The following is a 24,214-nucleotide window of genomic DNA, read 5'->3' on the forward strand; positions in this document are numbered from 1 at the left end:
ATGTGTGTAATTATTAACAGTATTCATTATTTAAACAAACTTATGACTTATCTGTAAAATGTAACATACATACTTGAATGCATTTCATCATGAAAGTGATATCAAGTATAAATCTAAGGATTCTAAATGTGCAGAGAATTGGAATGTCATACATTTAATGTGTTCGGTGTGGCGATCTATAGCTGGCGATCCACTGCTGTCAGGACCGGATGGAAGCCCTAGATAAAAAGACGGCACAGAAGATGGTATGTGAGACTTTGAAAATGAATCGTGTCATTACGATCGGGAATATGCGACAAATGAATATAAAAGCACCACGAATGCATCTGTATGTCGCCACCACATTGAACCATTCATCAAACATCAAAGCGCACACATCAACCCCGGAGGATCCTCAAAGCAGCTTTCTGTCACATGTAGATAGTAAACCGAGACTCTGACGTCACATTCCAACTTTTATCACACTGTGCTCTCCAACTTTCTGCTGGCACTGCAACTCGTGCACGCGTCGCATTAATTTCTGAGGACCTGCTCAGAGGACGCATCAAATGAACGCTGGGAACGCGTGGTAGCCTTGATGCGTGCGCGTCTGCAGTCTCAGCGTGAAGAATAAACGAGCCCTTAGTCTTCTTGTTTAAAACTGGATAAACCTGTAGGGGAACTCGCACGTCTCCTAAAATAAGAATAAAAACAATACATTTAAAAAGTTACATACATCCTAAACTAACAGGACTATCAATCAAATTGTGGTCATCTGAGGTATCAACATCTGGAAGTCCCGTTACCAACTAGGTGTAACCAATCATGTTAAAAGATTTCTAATTATGTAATGAATTAAATTCTGAGGACACCTTGCCACAATAGCTCTGAAACGTAAAGAAAAGTGACCTAATCAATAAATTGTATACACAGAGTGCAGAGGATACTCATTTCTTTTTAACGGTGGCTAACATGTAATGCACTTGTTACCTCCTCGGAGATTTAGATAAATAATAACGATTGACGCGCTCTCCTGCTTGTGTTTTATTGCTCAAAATCGGGGCATTCCAGTGGGGGGTGTCTGTATTCATAGTTTTCTTCCACAGAGTTTCTGCGCAATTTGATTCGTCGTGGAAGAAATCCAGCTGCACAAAAGCAGTTGACGACTGTGCTTTTTCCTTCACTGCATCCCATGATTCCCAGAGAAGGTCCCCGGCATCCAGTAAATTGAAAGAAAAGTCAACGTTTTCATCGTGATCCATCAGTTGCTTTAGTGCCAGCCTTCTACGGTAGAAGTGCTTGATGTTCTTAAAGATGCCGCCATCAATCGGTTGTGTACGTGCAGTAGTATTGGGAGGAAGAAAGAAGAGTCCGATGTGTTGTAAATTTGTGACATGAGGAAGTGCCGGCTGGCTGCGCAGGTGTTTTTTGATACACTGGATTGTTATTTGCTCTCAGCCATTCAGCTTCATGAACATGCTTTATCAGATCATTTCTCATGGCTGAAAATGTCAAATAACATGTAAAAGCCTCAGGGCGCTGCGCCAAGCGTGTAGGATAAAAAATCCAGCTATATCGATAATCTGGTTAAACTCGGTAATTAATTAGAGCACCGAGAATATCGAGTTATCTGGAGTTGACTGTATCACCATTCAAGTGAAAAGTCTGCACTTAAAGCAGTTTAACCCTGAGCGGCATTTTATTTACTTTTTAGACAAACGATAGCAATGGATCTACTGAGCAATAGAAGAGCACAAACACTTACTGTGCCCTCCATAACGTTTGGGACAAAGACACATTTTTTTTCTTGATTTAGCCCTCTGCTCCACTGTTTATAATTTGCATGTGGTTAACGTGCACATTGCAGACTTTCATTTAAAGGGATTTGCATACATTTTGCTCACGCTGCACAATTTTCTACATGGCCTCCCCACTTCAGGTACCATAATGTCTGGTGTCACAGGTGTTTGCGATTCCTCAGGTGTGTTTCATTGCTTCAATAAGATACCTCAGCTTCCTTCTAACCTTTGGAGTCTCTAATTGTCATTGTTCAACATGAGCACAAGAACTGTGCCAGTGAAAATGAAATGTACCAAACATTATGGAGGTTACTGGTTTCTGAAAGCAAACCTGAAACGATGTGGCCTGTTTAGCATCTCTGAAACCCGGGAATGCCTCAGGTTAGTAATGCTGTTGTCATGGTCATTAACTGTCATCCTATGTCACCATTGAAGTGAAAAGTCTGTACTTAAAGAAATTTTTACTCTGAGCTTAATTTTATTTAGTGCAACACTCACTTGTTAGGCAAATGGTGGCAATGGATCTACTGAGCGATAAAGGAGCACAAACACTTTTAATGAACAGTTTTCAACACAACTTGAAATCTGTAATCCACAAAGAGGCACTGCACACTGCAAATATCAAAAAAGACGGCAGTAACAAGCATTTGTGGAGTTTTAAATGGTGTGAGTGCCAGCTACACTAAAAGGAGTACTGAGAAGCACGAAAAATATAACAACTTGTACCGCGGTAGCTTCCTCCATGTCTAACATGTGGGAAGTGCACCAGTTTAAGGCCAACTGGCAAGGAAGGAAACAGAAAGAGAAACAAAATCTACAGCAGATATCCATCCATCCATTTTCCAACCCGCTGAATCCAAACACAGGGTCACAGGGGTCTGCTGGAGCCAATCCCAGCCAACACAGGGTGCAAGGCAGGAACCAATCCCAGGCAGGGCGCCAGCCCACTGCAGGACTCGCCCACACACACACACACCCACACACCAAGACACACTAGGGACAATTTAGGATCGCCAATGCACCTAACCTGCATGTCTTTGGACCGTGGGAGGAAACCGGAGCACCCGGAGGAAACCCACGCAGACACGGGGAGAACATGCAAACTCCATGCAGGGAGGACCCAGGAAGCAAACCCAGGTCTCCTTACTGCGAGGCAGCAGCGCTACCACTGCGCCACCGTGCCGCCCAAAGCAGATATCAAAGAACATAAGTCTTTTGGGTTCATGGTGATTACAAAAAGGGAAGGCCAAAATGCCTGAGCCAGCTGAACATTCTGCATTGCACTATGGGGCAGCAAACGTCAGTGACGGCAGTAAAATATGCCAAAGGTTCTAAGGATGGAGGCAGCTAGAGGCAGGAATCTGCACCACGGGTAGCACCAGCTCATCATTACTCACAAAATGTTCCTGCAGTTGCACTTGAAATAACACTTCACTTTTTCCTTTTTAGGTATTTGAACTCCTCTTCAGCATTGGTGTTGTGATGGGAGATTTTGCATATAAGTTGATAAATATTTTGTATGTCTTTGTAATTTAGGCAACGCAATGTTACATTAGTGAGAAGCATTCATGTTTACAACCCCTCCGCCCCCTTTAGGAATGATTCTCTTTGAATTTTATGACAGAGATGGGGGGACAGAGATTGTGTGCCTTAAACCAGTTTGGCGAGTATTTCTCTGTTAAAGTCTTTCAAGCCCCGCAAGGTAGCCAGGATGCTTAACATATGGTCTTGGGGGGTGGCAGGTGTTAAGATGTTCTATTCCCCCATTGGTCTGAAGTGTGGCTGTTTGGAATTGGCTTGGATCAGAAGCCTTTAAGTTCCACGATGCCCTACTGGAAAAAAATTAAAATTAAAAAAAAAAAAAAAAAAACAGGGAAAATGGAGGGAATACACAAGTTTGTGTTATACAGGGTGGCCCTAAAGTCTGGACACATAGGCAAAATGCATATGTTCAATAAAAAAATAAGAACAATTAATAACATCTTCAATGTGATATCCACCATTTGTGATGCAAAGTTTTGTAATTTGTATGGATGAAACCTTTGCTTTTTTAAGAAACGACTGATGGTTGTTTTGGGGTCACCCGGCTCCATGGATGTCCTGCGAAGTGATTTTTTTTTGGGGCTAGTGTAAAACTTAGCCATGACAGTTTCTTTTGTTTCATCAGGTACACTTGGTCATCCAGAACAGGGTTTGTCCATGACACTGCCGGTTTCTTTAAACTTAATATTTAATCTGTGGGGCAAAAAAGTATTATATGGTGTCACAAAAATAAGACATAAACAGATAAAGGTTTGGGGCAGCCACCTGTATAATATGGGATCCTGGCTGCAAAGTCATTTTTTTTTATCAAATAAACAGCACTGATGTGCATACAACTGAGTCCAGAACAAGACTGACAAATAGGGAAAAGGGGAAGGCTTTTACAGGGGAAGACAGGAAGTGAGGTCATAAGGATCGGGCCGATGTTCTTTAGCCATTGGTTCAAGCCCAGACGTGACATCAAAGGGGCCCGGAGACGGTAAGGTCTCCTTCCATTGGCTCGGTCCCAAAAGTGACATCACGAGAGCCAGATGGAATCTCCCGGGAATGGTCTACAGGGAAGAGAGAAAAAGAGTCAGTGTGCTCTGCCACATCCCGGCATGCCTCAGAACTGCCTTCACTCAAGCCCTTTAGCTGCCCCCCATGCGCACGTGTGTGACAATGGTTAATTATAAATAGTGTTATTTCTTATGTGTCCAGACTTTAGTGACACCCTGTACAGTGTGTGAAGGTCAGCGGGGAACAGAGATACACTGCAGGGGTTTTCATGTGCCGCCCGTGAGCTGGTCAGTACCACTTCCCAGATGGGAAGCCAAGATGCCATTTGGGAGCTGACCGACACCACTACCAAGACGGAACACAAAGGAGAGAATTCAGGAATTGGACAGTCTGTCCTGGAAGGAGAAGTGGAGGTGGGAAATGGAGGACTAGGGACCACCTGTTAGTCCTCCCAGCCACAAGGGAGCAGCAGAAAGGTAATCCCAGACTGCAGCCAAATACTGCCACACCTGGCCCTTTAAACAGAGAGAAGTTAAGACCCCAAAAAATAAGTTAGCCAACTGGCTATAACCTTGGAAGCAGTAAAGGGCCACACTTTAGAAGAAGCTGCACCTTTGTTCAGCCTGGTGAACTCACAGTTGGGAGTGGAGGCGACAGGTCGCCTACCAAGGAAGTGGAAAAAGACTGCAGTGGGTGAGGAGCGCAATGCAAGAACAAAGTCGTTTGTACTGTTGGCCTGTATTCTGTTTCAGAGTTGACCATCAAGTTCTGTGAAGGGGATCACTTGTGTGTATTTTTTGACACCCATTGCATGTCCAACCTACCTGGAAGGGGGTCTCTCTCTCTCTGAATTAAACTTTGTGACTGGCGAAAAAAATGTAAGAAATCTTGGGAAGTTTGTTTATTTGGAGAGTCAAGACTGAGAGGCTGTCAAAAACAGGGCCTGTTAAAGCCCCTTGAGGCATTCCTTGTGTGATTTTGGGCTTTACAGGAAATAAAATTGTTATTGTTTGTTAGTCGTTTGTACAGAAAAAGTATAATATTTTTAAACTGTTATTAAGCCTCCTCTATTCTCTTTCTCTTCTCGGTATCAGGGTGGTGCCACTGCTCTACTGCCAAGCTGCTCTCCTGAGTATGGACAACACATCACGGACAAAGAAGCACTGGAATCATCGGATGGAAAGATTCTCCCATCAGACCGGACAGCCAGCACAGACTCGGATATCGAAAATTCAGGAGGCGGTGGGGCAGTCAGGTGGCTGAGGTCTCCAGAGCTGTGACTTTAATTTTCTGACTTCCACTTTTACAAGTTTAATCTCCTCGATTGTCAACTGTCCCACAGTTCATCAATGAATTAATGGACAGACTTTTGTTGATTTCCATTTATGTTTAATCAGTTCCGCCTTATTCTCTGTGTATTATAAGAAATGTGCATTTATACGTGTAACAGTTCTGTATTTAGTAATTAGTATAATCGAAGAGAAATGTTCAAAGCGCTCTGTTCCTACACTTAGTGAAGGACGTATAAGTTGTATTGTTGTTGTATTGTACTGTATGTATGTATGTGAGGCACCATGACACCATGCATGAAAATCACATGACAGTACCCCCATTTTAGAGGGGCTTTGTAGTTAGTTACAAGACAATGAGATCTCCAGCAGCTGATAAAGAGCAGAGCAACATCCACCCACATCAGTCTAATTCTGATCCCCCCCTCCACCGAATCCCCCCCCAGCTCATGGCGTCCTATAATCTATTATCAGTGCTTCCGCAAGAGTTTAAGTGTTAAGTGAGCCGGCAGATCTTGCAGCATGGGCACAGCTGTAGGCTCCCTGCAAACTGTGAGCACTTCTGTGCTTGCATGCAGCAATAGTGCCTACTGGGCATAAATAGCACTATCAAAGTCAGCTCACTGTGCGTCACAAAGGAGCCAACACACACACACACACAAAAAATCAATGGAAACCAGCAAATTGACAGGAGCCCCTCCTGATAGGGCACAAGTGCCCTCACATAGCTACAAAATTACATACAGGCCTGAAACAAGAGAGAAGCGAGCGGTGATCTCACACGCACAGAGAAGAGGCCAGCAGTCAGGACATCTCACAACCTCACCACCATGTACAGTACCAGGACGGGCTGCCATGTTACCTTCTTGCAGGGAGCCAGTCTGGTCATTCACACATAAAACATGGAAGCTTAAGGAGGTGCTGCGCAGTGCTGTCTCAGTGCTATGGATCATTCTGACTCCCCACCAGCCTCAAAATCTCTTCAAGTAGTCTGACTAAGAGAGGACATCTTCTTGTGCTCCACACGTGAGGTCAGCAAGATGTTAATGTGGTCCTTCACATGCCTACTGGGCAGACTTGAGGGGATACACCTGTCACACACATGTGCTTAGGAAGCAGTCAACAAGCCCTGAGGTGAGTGAAACATCGCGAGACAAAGGGTTCATTTGTGGTACCAACGCCTCTCTCTCTTTTTCATCAGACCCAAAGAAGAAAAATAACCTACCTCACACACTTCCGGGTTCCCAAGATGGCCGCCAAACGTCACTTCCTCATCTGGCTCCCACTGGCGGCATCACTTTCCGGCTAAATTGTGGTTGCATTACTTTCCGGCTCCATCTCGATGACGTCATGTCCGGTCTCCTGAAGATGACATCACTTCCGGTTTCCTTTTGATGACGTCACATTTGTTTGCCAGTTATGACATCATCTCCTGCCACATCATTTCCGCCCGCCATTTTCTCCCCTATGAAAACGCCATGATTGTACTGTCCATTGCCAATTACTGTTTAAAGTATTTTGATCCGCATTTTTGCCTTTTTTCCTTTATTTGTCCATTGGACATTATGCGAGGACGGTCCCCAACTCTTTTCTGTTGCAGAATTCTCTATTTCTTGACATAGCTCACAAACGGGCCATTCAGGGAGACGAATCAGCGAGGTACACACGGCCAGTCTCACTGCCGTTTATTCAGAAGGCAGGCATCTAAATCCCATAATAAAAATAATAATTCATTACATTTATATAGCGCTTTTCTCAGTACTCAAAGCGCTATCCACACAGGGAGGAACCGGGAAGCAAACCCACAATCTTCCACAGTCTCCTTACTGCAAAGAAGCAGCACTACCACTGCGCCACGTGTGAGGACAAAACAAGTCTCCGTGCCACATACATGACACCAGTCCTAATCTCAGTGGCAAGAATAGAAACTGTCTCAGCACAATTCACCCAGCACGCTGCGAGTACAGCCATGTATATTCAATGCTAATGCAGACCCCAGTAGTAACGACCCTTTTGAAATTAGAAGGACGGAGGACACCATTAACTAAGAGATTTGTAAATCGGTGCCTAGCCTCTGAGTCTCAACACAGATATACCCACCTCACTGACGGCAAACAGCCCTGACAAAGGGTACATTTTTGTGGCGTGTGATGAAGCTGAAAGCAAACACAGAAATACAGGAATGGCAAGTAAAGAGCAGACAGACACTAAGAAATGTGGTAGGCCTGTTGTGATGTGAAATTTTGCATACAAGTTGATAAATATGTTGTATGTCTTTATTTGTAATTTAGGCAAAGTAAATGTGATATTAGTGTTACATTAGTGAGACGCATTCATGCTTACCACCCCCCCTTTTAGGAATGAGTGTCTTTGAATTTTATGACATGGTTGAGGGGGATGTGCCTCAGACAAGTTTGGCTAATGTTTCTCTGAAGTCTCTTAAGTCCCATAGGAAAGCAAGGCTGCTTAACTGTCAAGCTTTACCTTAACATATGGTTTTGGGGGATGGCAGATATGAAGGTGTTCTGTCCCCCCATTGGTCTGAAGTATGGCTGTTTGGAATTGGCTTGTATCAAAAGCTTTTAAGTACTATGACACCCAATTGGCTGTAGGGGTTGGACAGAAAACCTATACATTTGATTGCTTTACCCAGCTCAAAAGGACTGAAAAGGACAACACAATGAAGAGCACAGCTTGGCTGCCATATTGAGGCAGGCTTGTGGCCTGTTCTGAAGAAAGCGGACCACAAATGAGGCCTTAACTAGAGACCTTTTAATTAACTAACAAGTCAGTACTGCCTGAAACTATACATCAGCATTTAATCAGGTTGTATGGTTGCCAATATTCAAATGTACTTTGCATATTGTTATTATTTATGAATATTAGCAATAATACATTGTTTAAATTGTAACTTAACTCCTGCTCGTCTTTTACTACACCTAATTGCCTGAGGTTATAGATGTAGAAGGGAAGGTGGGGAAAAGTTATATACAGTAATCCCTCGCTATATCGCGCTTCGCCTTTTGCGGCTTCACTCCATCGCGGATTTTATATGTAAGCATATTTAAATATATATCGCGGATTTTTCGCTGCTTCGCAGGTTTCTGAGGACAATGGGTCTTTTAATTTCTGGTACATGCTTCCTCAGTTGGTTTGCCCAGTTGATTTCATACAAGGGACGCTATTGGCAGATGGCTGAGAAGCTACCCAGCTTACTTTTCTCTGTCTCTTGCGCTGACTTTCTCTGATCCTGACGTAGGGAGATTGAGCAGGGGGGCTGTTCGCACACCTAGACGATAGGGACGCTCGTCTAAAAATGCTGAAAGATTATCTTGATGTTGCTATCTTTTGTGCAGCTGCTTCCTGAAACGACATGCTGAACGGTGCTTCACATACTTAAAAGCACGAAGGGTACGTATTGATTTTTTTATCTGTCTCTCTCTCTCTCTCTGCTCCTGACGGAGGTGGTGTGAGCTGCCGCCTTCAACAGCTTTGTGCCGCGGTGCTTCGCATACTCAAAAGCCAAACAGCCCTATTGATTTGTTTGCTCCTTTGAAGAGGAAGATATGTTTGCATTCTTTTAATTGTGAGACTGAACTGTCATCTCTGTCTTGTCATGGAGCACAGTTTAAACTTTTGAAAAAGAGATAAATGTTTGTTTGCAGTGTTTGAATAACGTTCCTGTCTCTCTACAACCTCCTGTGTTTCTGCGCAAATCTGTGACCCAAGCATGACAATATAAAAATAACCATATAAACATATGGTTTCTACTTCGCGGATGGCTCTGGAACACAACCCCCGCGATGGAGAAGGGATTACTGTACTATAATAATAATAATAATAATAATAATTCTTTACATTTATATAGCGCTTTTCTCACTACTCAAAGCGCTCAGCAATTGCAGGTTAAGGGCCTTGCTTAAGGGCCCAACAGAGCAGAGTCTCTATTGGCATTTACGGGATTCGAACCGGCAACCTTCCGATTGCCAGTGCAGATCCCTAGCTTCAGAGCCACCACTCCGCCATAATAATACCTTATAAACAGTGGTAAGTCTGGGAGATTTGAGGCATTCTGACAGAGGCTACATATTAATAATACAAAAGGGGAAAGTAGAGCAATATAATACTCTACCAAGATAAAACAGGCCTAAACTCTTGATATGCTTGCAAAAATATACGAGGGACGTTTGAAAAGTCTCTGCACTTTTATATTTTTGTTGGAAACGGTGAAGGCAGTAGGGAGGAGTAGTAATTGGGCATTAAAATGTTGGTACGGCGCTGGGGAAATTGCATCGCAAAGGAAGGTGATGATGTAGAAAGGTGGTGTTATTTGCTTTTGAAATTCTTAATAGTTACAAATAAAAGTGCAGAAACTTTTTGAACATCCCTCATACAACAGTAAGCCTGACGAAGGGGCCTGAGTTGCCTCAGAAAGCTTGCATAATGTAATCTTTTTACTTAGCCAATAAAAGGGGTCATCTTGTTTGATTTGACAGAACCAGAAATGAAATTGCCTAGTGTAGGGCAGGACTGCTTTTAATGCAGGAGAGAAGAGACCTTTCTGGGTATCCTAATACTAGGGTACAAAAATGTCAAATGGTATAAAATAAAAATACACACACACACGTAACATTCGTTCCTGAATGACAGCGTGAATCATGCAGGTGCCCCTCCACTGCTCAGTCAAATCCGCAGGAGTGACACTCTAATGGCATCTTTCACACAATCCTGTTATTGTTTAATAACGGCCTGTCTTGCAGAGCCAGCTGGTAATGTTACTCTTCATCGCTTACGTGAATATTAAAGAGAGTCTGCTTTATCTTATTGATTCTTCACTGCCCGACCGTATGCCTGTGCACCACCACAAATTTACAAATTACATCAGATGTCCAATTCTGAGCAGACAAATTCACACACAGTTAAGGCTGGCCAAGGTACAACATGAGACGGCAAAAAAAATACAAAAAAAAAATACAAAAAAAAAGAGCACTAAAGTTCTCAACAGGACTGAGTTACTTAAATACAACAAGACCATCGGCCTACTGACCCACATACAAAGTCCGCTGAAATAGGCAGGGTGGGGATTCAGACATTAGGCAGCACACAACGCTAGTGGTGAAGGTAATGGACCATTGATGCAAAGCCATTTAAGAAGAGGCATTATGGGAAAACTACATGTTGTCACACATGTGCGAGTAGGAGGCAGCTAAAGGGCCTGAGTAGTTGTAATACCACCTCCGACCAGGGGGCGGCAGAGTGTACTGACGGTCTTTCTCAGTTACTTGCAGACCATTCCCGTGAAATCCCGCCAAGTTTCCAGCACCCTCGATGACATCACTTCTGGTCCCGAGGACATCACTTCCGGGTCCAGCCCCAGAGATGACATCACTTCCTGAACGGGCCTTTAAATCCGCCATCTTTGCCATATGTGATCAGTTCTGTTTTGGACTCAGTCTTGTCAACAACTCTTTAAAAATTTCTACATTTGCAGCCAGGACACATTATATGGGTGGCTGCCCCAAACCTTTCTGATGTCTGGTGTGTTTATTTGTGACAATGTTTACAAGTCAAGGCCGTATCACTGACGCTCTGTAGAACGAGGAGGACAAGTGTACTCCACCTATAAACCACCAGGAGATGAATGCTATAAAGAAACAAGTCCTCAGTGTCACAAATTCAGTCCCCAGCACAGTTACTCCGAGTACATCTGTGCTTACTGTGTAGAAATATGGAACCCACTGTCCTGTGTACTACTGCACATGTTAACAGGCTGAGATGATTTCACTAGAGAAGGACGCCACATAACATGTAGAGTGCCCCACATAAAATTTGGGACAAAGACAGCTTTCTTTGCTGTACCCCTCTGCTCCACAGTTTACAATTGACGTGACTGAAGTGCACACCGCAGACTTTCAGTTAAGGGGATTTGCACACATTTTGGTCACAATACACTTTTTCTTCACAGCCTCCCCATTTCAGGGTACCATGTGTTTTATGGCTTCATGAGACATCTCGGCTTGCTTCTACCCTTTGGAGTCAACATGAGCAGCATGTACTGTAGAAATGACACCACTTTTTACACGGTCCCCCCATTTCAGGGAGTTTTGGGACAATTGGCATTACCGGTGTTTGTGATTCCTCAGGTGGGTTTCATTGCTTCATAAGATACCACAACTTACTTCTACCCTTCAGAATGTGTAGCTGCCGTTGTTCAACAGGAGGACAAGAGCTGTGCCCCTGAAAGTCAAAGACGACAATATGAGGCTGAATAATAAGAATGAAATCATTAGAGACATTGGGAAAACCTTAGCAGGACTGAAATCAACTCTCTGGAGTATCATGGAGAAGAAAGAATGCACTGGTGGGCTCAGTAATCACAAAGGGACTGTTAGGCCAAGGAAGACCTCCTCCACTGATGACAGATGAATCCTCACTAAGGTAAGGAAAAAGCCTCAACCGCCTTTACTGCAAGGAGGCCAAAGTGGATGTCTCAGAGACGACTATCAGCAGAAGACTACATATGAACAGAAATCCAGAGGCCACACTGCAAGATGGAAAACCAATAGTTAGCCATAAAAACAGGATGGCCAGATTACAGTTTGTGAAAAAAAGTGTAGAGAATTCTGGAAAAGGGCCTTGTGGACATACCAGACAAAGATGAACCTGTAACAGAGTTGTAGCAGCACTACTGAGTAAAGAAACTTCAACTCCCAGCAGTCCCTGCAGTGGCTCGGATTGGTCATCTGCTGAGGGTGCAGGGGCTGCTGGGGACAAGGAGACTGACGCGACATTTAAAAGGGGGCCAGTTATACAGAGAGATGGAAAGTCTTTTGTGTTGTGTGTCTGTGTTTTGTTTTGCTACCTGTGGATTCTTGTTTTGTCTGGGATCATCTCCTGTGTTGGGTGTCTGGACTGTCTGGTGTCTTCCTGCTGCATGAGGATTGGTTGTCGTCCTGCGATGAAAGGAAGGAGCTCTCCTGATCCCATTACATGGAAATCCCGGTAGGACGGACCTTTACATTCACATACAGTGAGCTGATCTCTGGACTATCCACCTCCATCATTTCATTTCATCATTTTCCGTTTTTCATGGACTTCATCGTGTGTGGTTTGTTATTGTTGAATTTGCATTTATTGTATAATTGTCGGAAGGGAACTGGGGTGGGATCGCTGTAGTTTGCCAATATTTTGTTTATTATTGTTTAATACATTCTTTAATTTCTGTTTCACTACCGGTTGCTTTTTTGTCTCTGTGAGGGAGTGTGTATCATTCAGGCCAAGGCTGGGTGCGTTCCTGGGATCCCCACTGAAAAAATAAATAAATCATCGTCATATCGACCGTGTGAATCTTCGCTGGGTTCTTTAGATCCTCTACAGAGTGATGGCAAGAGCAAAGAGTGGAGACCAAAAGGATCTGCCCAAGATCCTAAGCTGACCACCTCACCAGTTAAACAGGATGCTGGGGGTGTTGTGGCTTGGGTATGTATGGCTGCCATGTACTCCTCAGTGATGATGGAATGGTTGATGGCAGTGGCATGATGAATTCTGAGGTGTGTAGAAACATCTGATCTGTTCACGTTCTCATAAAGGCCTTCAAACACATCAGACGGTGCTTCATCCTGCAACAAGATAAATGAGCCAAACATACTGCTGAGGCAACACAGGAATTTGTCAAAGCAAAAAAAAAAAAAAAAAAAAGGAAAATTCCTGAATGGCCAAGCCAGTCACCCCAATTTAAATCCAATTGAGCAGGCTTTCCATATACAGATGAGAAAACTTAAGGGGACAAGCCCCCGAAACAAGTAGGAGCTGAAGATGGCTGCATTACATCACCACCAGAGAAGATCTTCATCACCTGGTGATGTCACAGGCATTGCAAAAAAGGGATATGCGACAAAGTCCTAAATATGATGGCTTCAACAGACCTGCCATTGTTGTGTTCTAAACATTATGGTGTGGCAGAAGTGTTGTGTGACTGAAATGTCTGTAATTCTCCTTAACTGAAAGTCTGTCATGTACACTTTAATAACGTATGAATTGTTTGATTTGTAATTTTAAACTGTGCAGCAGAGGAGGAAAATCAAGGAAAGATGTGTGTTTGTCCCAAAACATGTTGCCTTGATTCCTCCAAACACTAGCAATACAACAGTAGAGGTTTAGGTTTAGGTTTCTTTATTTAGTCATGTTTACACAGGAAAACATGAAATTTGCCTTCTCAGTTGCATCTAATAACAGGTAACAGACAGAATGAAATAAGAGAGACAAATAGAAATAAGAAAGGTTAAGGTAAGGCAGTTAGATAAAACATATTTATACCAAAAAAAAAAAAAAAAAGGTAACAGGATATATATCAAAACCTTAAACATTATCTCCGATATTTCTTATTGAAAAGTCGTATGGCACTAGGAAGAAAGGAGTTTCTGGAGCAATTTGTCTGGGTTTTCAAAGCAACTATCCTTCCTGATTTACTGAAGTTTAGTTCTACATGTAATGGATGTCTGTCATCAGTTGAGATGATCTCCAGTTTCTTTAGCATTGCCCTCTGACACACACTAGTCAAATCATCTACATCAGCCCCAATAACTTTAGCTGCATACTTCGTAATCTGCTGGAGCTTTTTTGAGTTTTGGTTTGTCAGACTATTAAACCAGGCAATGAAACTGAAAGTGATCACGGACTGGATCATACTATGATAGGACAACATGAGGTCCTTGTCTACTTTAAATAGTTTGAGTTTATGGAGGAGAAATAAGCGCTGGTTGCATTTAGAAAATAATTTTTTTGTATTTGTATTTCAGTTAAGATTGTTATCTAGGTAAGTTCCTAAGTATTTATATTCATTCACTATTTCTACCTCCTCTCCCAGAACTACAATAGGTGAACATACAGATTTCTGTCTCTTAAAATCAAATATCATTTCTTTGGTCTTTTTTACATTCAGAGTTTTTATTGCACCAGTTTACCATACAGTCCACTTGATTTAGACAGTGGCTTTCATCCTCCCCAGATACGCATCCTGTAATCATGGTGTCATCCGCATACTTAATAATGGAGCAGTGGTCATTGTTCTGTCTCAAGTCACTTGTGTACAGAGTAAACAGTAATAGTGATAAGACACACACCCCTGTGGACTTCCTGTGTTTGAATGAATGGCTATTGAAAAAGTGTCCTGAACTTTGACTGTCTGTGAACGATTTAAAAGAAAGTTCTGAATCCATAGTGTGATAAATGGGTTTACATTCATACTGTTTAATTTCCCAATCAGTATATGACGTTGTATAGTATTGAACGCTGAAGAAAAATCCAAAAATAGTGCTCTGACATATGAACCAGGCTGATCAAGAAAGGTATAGATTTGATGTAAGATAACAAGCAGAGCATCTTCCACACTTCTATTTGCACAATAAGCAAATTGATTGTTGTCTTGAAAAGACTTTGTCTCTGTCATTAAAATGTTTTTCAGCAAGTGTTCAAAGCATTTCATTGGAATAGATGCAAGTACCACTGGTCTGTAGTCATTTAAACAGCTTGGCCTAGAAACCTTAGATACAGGGGTAAAACAGAGCTGGCAGAACCCACAGTCAAAAGGTGGCTTGTGACTCAGCATGGCACACAAGTAGACTACAAACATACTCCACCCAGAAATTACATTTTTTATAACGTTACTTACCCCCATGTGGTTTGTAGTGATGGCAAGACAAAATTTCATGTCACATTTTCATGGAAAACACAGAGATAATGTTTCTGATAAAATGAATACCCATTGAGAGCAATGCTGGGCAATAACAATATCAAAACATCCATAAAAAATGTGGAGGTGAGAGTCAGTAGGCTTTGCGCCCTAGGAACCAAGTTACCCAAACTATTCTAGAACATTTCACTAATTATTTACCGCTCTGATCTATCTGATTATAAAATAGGTCATTACGATAGCAATTGACGCGAATTCATCATTAACTGCAGTAATCGCGGTATGTGAGGGTTCCTCTAGACTGCCTCTTTCTCTCACACGATTTGGTTCAAAAGCTTAGGCTCATGATAGGCTCAAGTTTCGAGTTTGGTATTTTTCCATCTGGCAGTTTTAACTCTAGACTGTCCTAAAGAAACTGTGACACACAGACACACACCCATCATCGAGATATCGATATCAGAGGACCTGAAAAAGTTGAGATCCATCGAAAACCGGAGATCTAAATTTTTGACAAATCTAAAGCTTTTGCTCGTCCCCCATAGACGAGAGGTTATGGTGGAGAAGGGCGCAACGCAAAATAAAATCTCACATTATTCGTGTCACACAATCCACAAGCCAAGTCATATATTTGTTTGCACACGGTGTGCAAAATGCATGCATTTTTGGCTTAAAAACAGTTGAATACATACTTCTAGAGAAACAAGAGTAGATCCAGATTTGTGTTTATTTGTCACATTGGCACACATAGGGGTATACAGTGAAACATAGCTCAGTGAGCAGCCTGTACGGTGTAATTAAATTAAGAGTATAGATAATATTAAAAAGGTACAGATTAAAATTACTCAAATAATTGTATCAGCATACTACAAGCACACATTAGTGGAATAATAATCGATAAACAATTACAAAATATAAATAATGACATTAGAGGGTCAGCTGAAGTTGGACGGTTGAGAGACAAAGTCAGAGAGGCGAGATTGCACTGGTTTGGACCTGTGCAGAGGAGAGATGCCGAGTATATTGGGAGAAGGGTGCTAAGGATAGAGCTGACGGGTAAGAGGAGGAGAGGAAGGCCTAAGAGAAGGTTTATGGATGTGGTGAGAGAGGACATGCAAGTGATGTCGTCTTGCTCTGTCACACCCAAGGACAGAAGAGATGGAAAAAGATGATCCACTGTGGCAACCTCTAAAGGAAGCAACCAAAAGAAGAAGAATTAGACAAAATATAAATAAGAGGATGATTATTTTTACAATTTTGAGGAATGCCTGACAAGATGGTCTTTAGTTATTTTTAATGACGCTCCTTCTCAGTCTTTCAGTTTTTGATCAGAGGCAGTGCAGGTGTCTGCCATGGCTATGAAAAGTGTGAGAGGAGTCCTTCATGACGCTGGCTACCTTGGTAATGCACCTTCTGTATATACTGTGGGTGGTCCTGTAGGGATGGTAGTGATATCCCCATGATGCGCTCTGTGTCATTCTTTTTTAAGCCATTTCCATATCAGGCAACTTCAACGGCCGTAATGGAGAAGGACTTCAGGACTCTTATTGACACACTGAGCTTCTTCGATTGTCTACGATGATAAAGGCCCTGCCTTGTCCTTCTGACTAGAATGTCTGTTAGTGGACTGTGTTAAGTCACTCCTGATGTTGATTCCCATCTATTTGAAACACTCAACCTGCTCCACAACAGCATAATTAATGAACAGCATTGCACAAATAGGAAACCTGCTCAAATAAGTTGGACAGCTGAAGACGGGCTTCTGACCAATGAACAAGGGGGTGAGGCTGGTACCATTCCTGTAATGGTGCCACAGTAGTGCATTAGGAAATTTTGTGCACTGGCAAGAAGATTATGAGGCTAATAAAGACAAGGGGCAAAGACCAGGTGTGATGGGTTACAGGCCATGAATGAAAATGCCAACATACCAGGATACTAAATTAGAAGTCAGGGATAACGGGTGCCTAAGTTTTCCATATGGTAATGATCTCCACTTCATGACAAAATCCTAGAAGCATCACTATGCTCAAAACCTAACTGTGCCGCTTACTGGTTTCAGAGTGGCATCTCATTCCAGCATCGGCACTAGTCTTCTAATCTTCAAAGATGATGAGATGCCTAGCCACTAATTGCAAGAGTAGAGTTGAGCAATCAATCGCTTGGACAATGCGCTGGGCTCGTAGAACACGTTCACTTTGCCATGCCGATTTACGTGCTTCCTCAGAATTCCAAAACAGAAATCAAATATTCATAAATGCAAAACTGTTTGGCACTCCTGAAAAGAACACAAATTGACCTGACAACAGTGTGCGTACACACACCATATGCAATCACTTCCCTACGGCCCCAGTACTGGCAGACTGCACTGGCACGCTCTTCCCAGTTGCTGATTGCTGCTTGGCAAAACCATTTTATGCACTATAGGTGCTGAGAGAGTTTTAAAGCCTAAAGCGTTACTGCCAGATATCAGTGTCCTTCAATTTTAGCTCCAAGAATCTGATCCTGTCAGATCTCAGGGCACTTGATTGCCACCTTTTGGAATCTGAGCCTAGTCGATATTAGGTTTCCCTTTACAGAAGCAGACCCTCTCAGATGTCAATACCAAGCAGTGTCACCTTCAGAAGAATAACCTACTTTGACATCACTGACCTTCACTTTTGTCCCTTAGAATGACTTAACCTTGTCCTGTAACACTTGTTCCCAAATAGTTACCCAGACTGCGGTCTACTCAATTCCCTTGACCTCTTTTTTATCAGTTGTATTGGATAAATGTGTCTGCTAAGCAAATAAATGTAAATGTAGAGCTGTATCCTTTTAGATGTTAATATTCTTCAGTTTTACCTTTAAAAAGGTAGGATCCCACAAATACCTCTGCACACTTCAACTTTTTGGAGCTTGTCAGAGAGGTTTATCCTGCAGTTTTATATTAACGATGTCTAATAAAGGCAGTCTGCTTGTAGTTCCCCCCCCCCATTAGAAAACAAACACTCCAAAGAAAACTAGTTGAACTTGTCAGAACAATCTGGGTGAGTAAAGGACATTCAACCCAACAAAGCTCATCAGTCCTGTCCATTTGATTCTTCTAAAATAACATCAAGTTTAGTTCTGAAGGTCCCTAAAGTCCTAAAATTCACCACACTGCTTGGTCACTTATTCCATGTGTCTATGGTTCTCTGTATGAAGAAACTTCCTAATGCTTGTGTGAAAATTACCCTTAACAAGTTTCCAAGTGTGTCCCAGTGTTCTTCATTAACTCGTTTTAAAGTCACTGTCTTGGTCCAATGGAATAATTCCCTTCATAATTTCAAATACTTCATTCAGGTCTCCTCTTAAACTCCTTTTGCTTAAACTGTAAAGGCTCAGCTCTTTGAATTTTTCCTCATAACTCATCCCCTGTAGTCGCTCTTCTCTGGACCTTTTCTAGTGCTGCTATGTCCTTTTTGTAGCCTGGAGACCAAAACTGACCACAGGACTCCAGATGAGGCCTCACCAGTGTGTTATAAAGCCTGAACAGGACCTCCTGTGACTTGTACTCCACACATCAAGGTGCTATATAACCTGACATTCTCTTAGCCTTCTTAATGGCTTCAAAATACTGGCCAGCAGTGAGCTGATAGCGTAGAGTCCATTTTGACTCCCGTGTCCTACTCAAAGGGTGTTCTTTCGATTTTCAGACCTCCCATTGTATATTCAAACCTAACATATTTACATTCCTACATTTACTGACAATAAATTTCATCTGCCACAAATCTGCTCAAGCTGGTGTGCTGTCCAAGGCCCCTTTACTGATTCAACGGATTCTCAATTATCGGCCAACCCACCTAGCTTGGTATCATCTGCAAATTTAACTGGCTTGTTACTTATATTTCTATTCAAATTATTTGCATTTATTAAAAACAGCAGCGGCTCTAGCACTGACCCCTGTGAAACACCACTCTTGACGTCAGCCAGTTCTGATGAGTTCCTTGTACCATAATTCATGCATTTATTTCTAGTAGGACTGACTACTGCAAAGCTGTGTTCACTGGATGTTCAAATTGTTCTTTATACAGCCTCCACTTAATCCAAAATGCTGCTGCAAGAATTATTACAAGAACAAGAAAATACAAACACATAACTCCAGTTCTAGAGTCGTTACACTGGCTCCCGGTTAAGTTTAAGGTAGATTTTAAAATCCTCCTTTTAATATATAAAGCCTTAAATGGCTGAGGTCCGGCTTACTTGTCTGAACTTATCGTGATTTACAAACCTGAGCACGCATTAAGATCTCAAGATGCTGGTCTGCTAATGACTCCAAGGATTAATAAAATAACAGTGGGAGGTCGAGCTTTTAGTTACAGGGCCTCTAAACTGTGGAGTGGTCTGCCTGCTACTATAAGAGATGCCCCTTCAGTCTCAGCTTTCAAATCCCGGCTGAAGACTCACAACTTCACTTTAGCACACCCTGACTAGAGCTGCTGATTAACTGTGCAGACTGCATGTCTGTTGTTAGTCATTAGCACTAAAACATAAGTACAGTGGAACCTCGGTTCACGACCATAATTCTTTTCAAAACTCTGGTCGTAAACCGATTTGGTCGTGAACCGAAGCAATTTTCCCCCATAGGATTGTATGTAAATACAATTAATCCATTCCAGACCGTACGAACTGTATGTAAATATATATTGTTTTTAATTTTTAAGCACAAATATAGTTAATTATACTATAGGATGCACAGCGTAATAGTAAACTAAATGTAAAAACATTGAATAACACCGAGAAAACCTTGAACAACAGAGAAAACTAACACTGCAATAGTTCACGCTATAGTGCTAGGAACCGCTCGCTAAAAACACTTTTTTTTTTTTTAAATGAGTTTTAAGCACAGGGGGGGAAAAAATGAACATTTGAAAAATCCATAATTTAATAAACCACCAAGAAAAGTAACATTGCAACAATGCAGGCTACAAACCCATCACTGTAAACAGAACTGAAAACAAAAACGAGCCTTCTCTACCTTATGCGTCCCTCCCTCTCTCGCGCTCTCTCTCTCTCTCTTTTGCGAGCCTGGAGCGCCTGTGTGTGTGTGTGTGTGTGTGTGTGTGTGTGTGTGTGTGTGTGTGCGCGCCTCTCTCTCGCGCTCCTGTGTGTGTGCGTGTCTGTCTCTCTCTGGTGCTGCCTGTGTGTGTGCGCGGTTCTCTCTCGCGCTGCCTGTGTGTGTGCGTGTGTGTGTCACGCTCTCTCTCTCTCTCTCTCTTACTGCACAGGGAGAGACTGAACACGTACAAACCGAAAGGGAACCTGGCTTGTTCGTATACCGAGTGTGTGGTCGTGAACCAAGGCAAAAGTTTGGCGAAGTTTTTGGTCGTAAACCGATCTGTAGGTGTACCGAGACGTTCGTGAACCGAGGTTCCACTGTAATATGAGAGTTAGAATTTGTTACTAACCCTCACCTATTCTGTTTCTCTTCTCGGTACTCAAATGTGGCACTTGGTGTTACTGCCCACCTGCCAAGTTGTTTTGCCTGCCTAAGGTAAAGTCATCCCTGATGGAGGATCACAGGAATCGTCGGGTAGAGGGGTCCTTTCATCTGATTGGCTGGCCCAGCTGTGGAATGGCCAACTTGGGGAGATGGCCGAGGTCTCCAGTACTCTAAACCAGGGGTCCCCAACCCACTACCGGGCCGCAGCCGTCTGACAGCCGGGCCGCGAGAGAACTGCCGGCAACGGAGACTCACTCAGACTTTTCAGAACGCTTGGCGGGCGGGGCTTTGCAGCGGCGCAGAGAGAGGAGAGAGACCGAGGTGAGAGAGTATTACAACAAAGTATTGTTACGGTCCCGACAGTTTCCCCATATGACACGAATCTATAGAAATCGCGTTACTACGAAGTACATTCAGCAGATGCTTTCATTACAACGAAGTGACCTTAAAATGCCTGAATGAATCATGCACAGAGCAGTTAGATCTGTGGTCGCAGCTCATTTGTGCACGTTTGCACAACGATCCCCAAACAGAAACATTGTAAAAAAAAAAAAAATTCTTTTTTCGAACTTTCCTCGTACTGTTTTTTTTTTGCTGTTTTTGTTGTCTGTGGTTTTCATTGATTCCTTTTGCTTATTGCTTGTCAACATTTGAAAAACATCCATTGGAATTTAACTCATTGTCACCCTCCTATAGAAACGGCAGACACGAAAAAAACGATAACAGTGTTAATGTTTGTGATGTGCAATCTGTTGGAATGGCAAATGCAAAGCATATGTCTTTGTTATATGCAAAAAAAGAAAAATCTCAGATTGCAAACGTATGCGAACTGCTTAATAACTTAATAATAATAGAAATGTTATGTAAATTGTGTATAAAACTGCCCCCCCCCACTCCCCCCCCGACCAGTCCGTGGAAAAATTTGCATCTAATAAAGTGGTCCTTGCTGTCAAAAAGGTTGGGGACCACTGCTCTAAACAAATCCAAATCGTATTATGGAATATCATCTACTGTTAAATTCTTCTCCGTACGTGTAATATTTTTATTTTTATGCTGTATTGAGGATTTGTTCTGTTCTGTGTATTGTGTTGTATTGACCCCCTTTTTCTTTTTGACACCCACTGCACACCCAACCTACCTGGAAAGGGGTCTCCCTTTGAATTGCCTTTCCCAAGGTTTCCTCAATTTTTTCCCTACAAGGGATTTTTTTAAGAGTTTTTCCGTTGTCTTCTTAGAGAGTCAAAGCTGGGGGGCTGTCAAGAGGCAGGGCCTGTTAAAGCCCATTGCGGCACTCCCTGGGTGATTTTGGGCTATAAAAAAAATAAATTGTATTGCATCACCCTCGGCTTCCTGTGTCTGAGCCAATTTGTCACCCATCTACAAAACAACACCTTGAACTCCCACTTCTTTTAGTTTGATGCCCAGCCTCCCGTGCAGCCCCTTATCAGCGTTACAGTGTTGGGTTTGTTTCCAACTTCTAAAAGGTACAAATACCTTTCTTCAGCTAACAGACCATCTCATTCATTCATAAAGAAAGCCAAGTGTTATTATGGGATCTAAACTCAAACCTCGAGAGGCTGCTGGCAGTACCTGGCATGGCGTGTATGAGGTCTCCGCAGATCGCCATGAACCGGGGCAAAGGTGTTAGTCTGTTGACAGCTTGAATGGCCTTCTCTGTCAGAAGCACTTCCTGTTCCCACTCGTCACCACCATTATCCGTGTCTCCAATGGCCCAGGCTTTCATGAGGCCAAGCTGGGGGTCTGCAGCTTGCACAAAGTAAAAAGGGCCCTTCCATTCCCCTTCTTCCTCTGAAAGAGATGGAGATCAGTTCACAGGCTGTACAAAACCACCACCACTTACCAACTCTGAAAAACATCCATTCATTGTACAAACAATTCCCAACCTCTCCCTGATGTCAATGTCAATTTATTTATACAGTAATCCCTCCTCCATCGCGGGGGTTGCGTTCCAGAGCCACCCGCGAAATAAGAAAATCCGCGAAGTAGAAACCATATGTTTATATGGTTATTTTTATATTGTCATGCTTGGGTCACAGATTTGCGCAGAAACACAGGAGGTTGTAGAGAGACAGGAACGTTATTCAAACACTGCAAACAAACATTTGTCTCTTTTTCAAAAGTTTAAACTGTGCTCCATGACAAGACAGAGATGACAGTTCAGTCTCACAATTAAAAGAATGCAAACATATCTTCCTCTTCAAAGGAGTGCATAACAGGAGCACAGAATGTCACATAGATAGAGAAAACAATCTCTAGCAAACAAATCAATAGGGCTGTTTGGCTTTTAAGTATGCGAAGCACCGCGGCACAAAGCTGTTGAAGGCGGCAGCTCACACCCCCTCCGTCAGGAGCAGGGAGAGAGAGAGAGAGAGAGAGACAGAGTTTGTTTTTCAATCAAAAATCAATACGTGCCCTTCAAGCTTTTAAGTATTCGAAGCACCGTGCAGCATGTCGTTTCAGGAAGCAGCTGCACAAAAGATAGCAACGTGAAGATAATCTTTCAGCATTTTTAGATGAGCGTCCGTATCGTCTAGCTGGGCGAACAGCCCCCCTGCTCAATCCCCCTACGTTAGGAGAAAAGAGAAGGAGAAAAGTAAGCTGGGTAGCTTCTCAGCCATCTGCCAATAGCGTCCCTTGTATGAAATCAACTGGGCAAACCAACTGAGGAAGCATGTACCAGAAATTAAAAGACCCATTGTCCGCAGAAATCCGCGAACCAGCAAAAAATCCGCGATATATATTTAAATATGCTTACATATAAAATCCGCGATGGAGTGAAGCCACGAAAGGCGAAGCGCAATATAGCGAGGGATCACTGTATAGCACATTTAAAACAACATAGGAATGCTGTGGCCAAAGTGCTTTACAATAATAGAATAAAAGAAACAAACAAAATAACAAATAGAAATAAAAATATATGAACATAAATAAAAATAAAATAAATAGAAGTGATGTTATATAATCACAATGAGGAAACCATCAGTATTACTGAAGGTCACGGAATGCAAGTGAACAGAAATGAGTCTTTAGTCTTGTTTTAAACAGTTCAATTGTAGATGACTCCTTTATATGATGAGGTAAAGAGTTCCACAGGCGAGGAGCAGCAGCTGCACAAGCCCCGTCTGTCCCCCTTGGTCTTACACTTGGTATGAGGGACAATAAGAGACAACTGACCTGGTGTAAAGCACACAATTCAGATAAACAGGCAGGAGCAAGCCCATGTAAAGATTTAAAAATTAGCAACAAGATTTTAAAAATCACTTCGAAAACTGACAGGCAGCCAGTGTAAAGAAGCTAAAATAGGAGAAACAGAACCAGACTTTCTTGCCCCAACCAGAAAGCGAGCGGCAGCATTTTGGACCAACTGTAACCTGCGTACCAGGGATTTGCTAATCCCAGAATACAGCGAGTTGCAGTAATCAAGGCGAGAAAAGAT

General features: G+C 42.6%; 1 protein-coding gene across 1 annotated transcript in view; it reads right to left on the reverse strand.

Moving 5' to 3' along the window:
* cpped1 (calcineurin-like phosphoesterase domain containing 1) overlaps positions 1–24,214 on the reverse strand; it is a 145,721-nt gene that overhangs the window by 71,658 nt on the left and 49,849 nt on the right. Inside the window, exon 2 of the mRNA XM_028814111.2 lies at positions 22,348–22,566. Within this exon, the coding sequence (XP_028669944.1) occupies positions 22,348–22,566 (219 nt within the window). The remainder of the gene's footprint in view (positions 1–22,347; positions 22,567–24,214) is intronic.

This window comes from Erpetoichthys calabaricus, chromosome 11, assembly GCF_900747795.2.
Source record: "Erpetoichthys calabaricus chromosome 11, fErpCal1.3, whole genome shotgun sequence".
Lineage (NCBI taxonomy): Eukaryota > Metazoa > Chordata > Cladistia > Polypteriformes > Polypteridae > Erpetoichthys > Erpetoichthys calabaricus.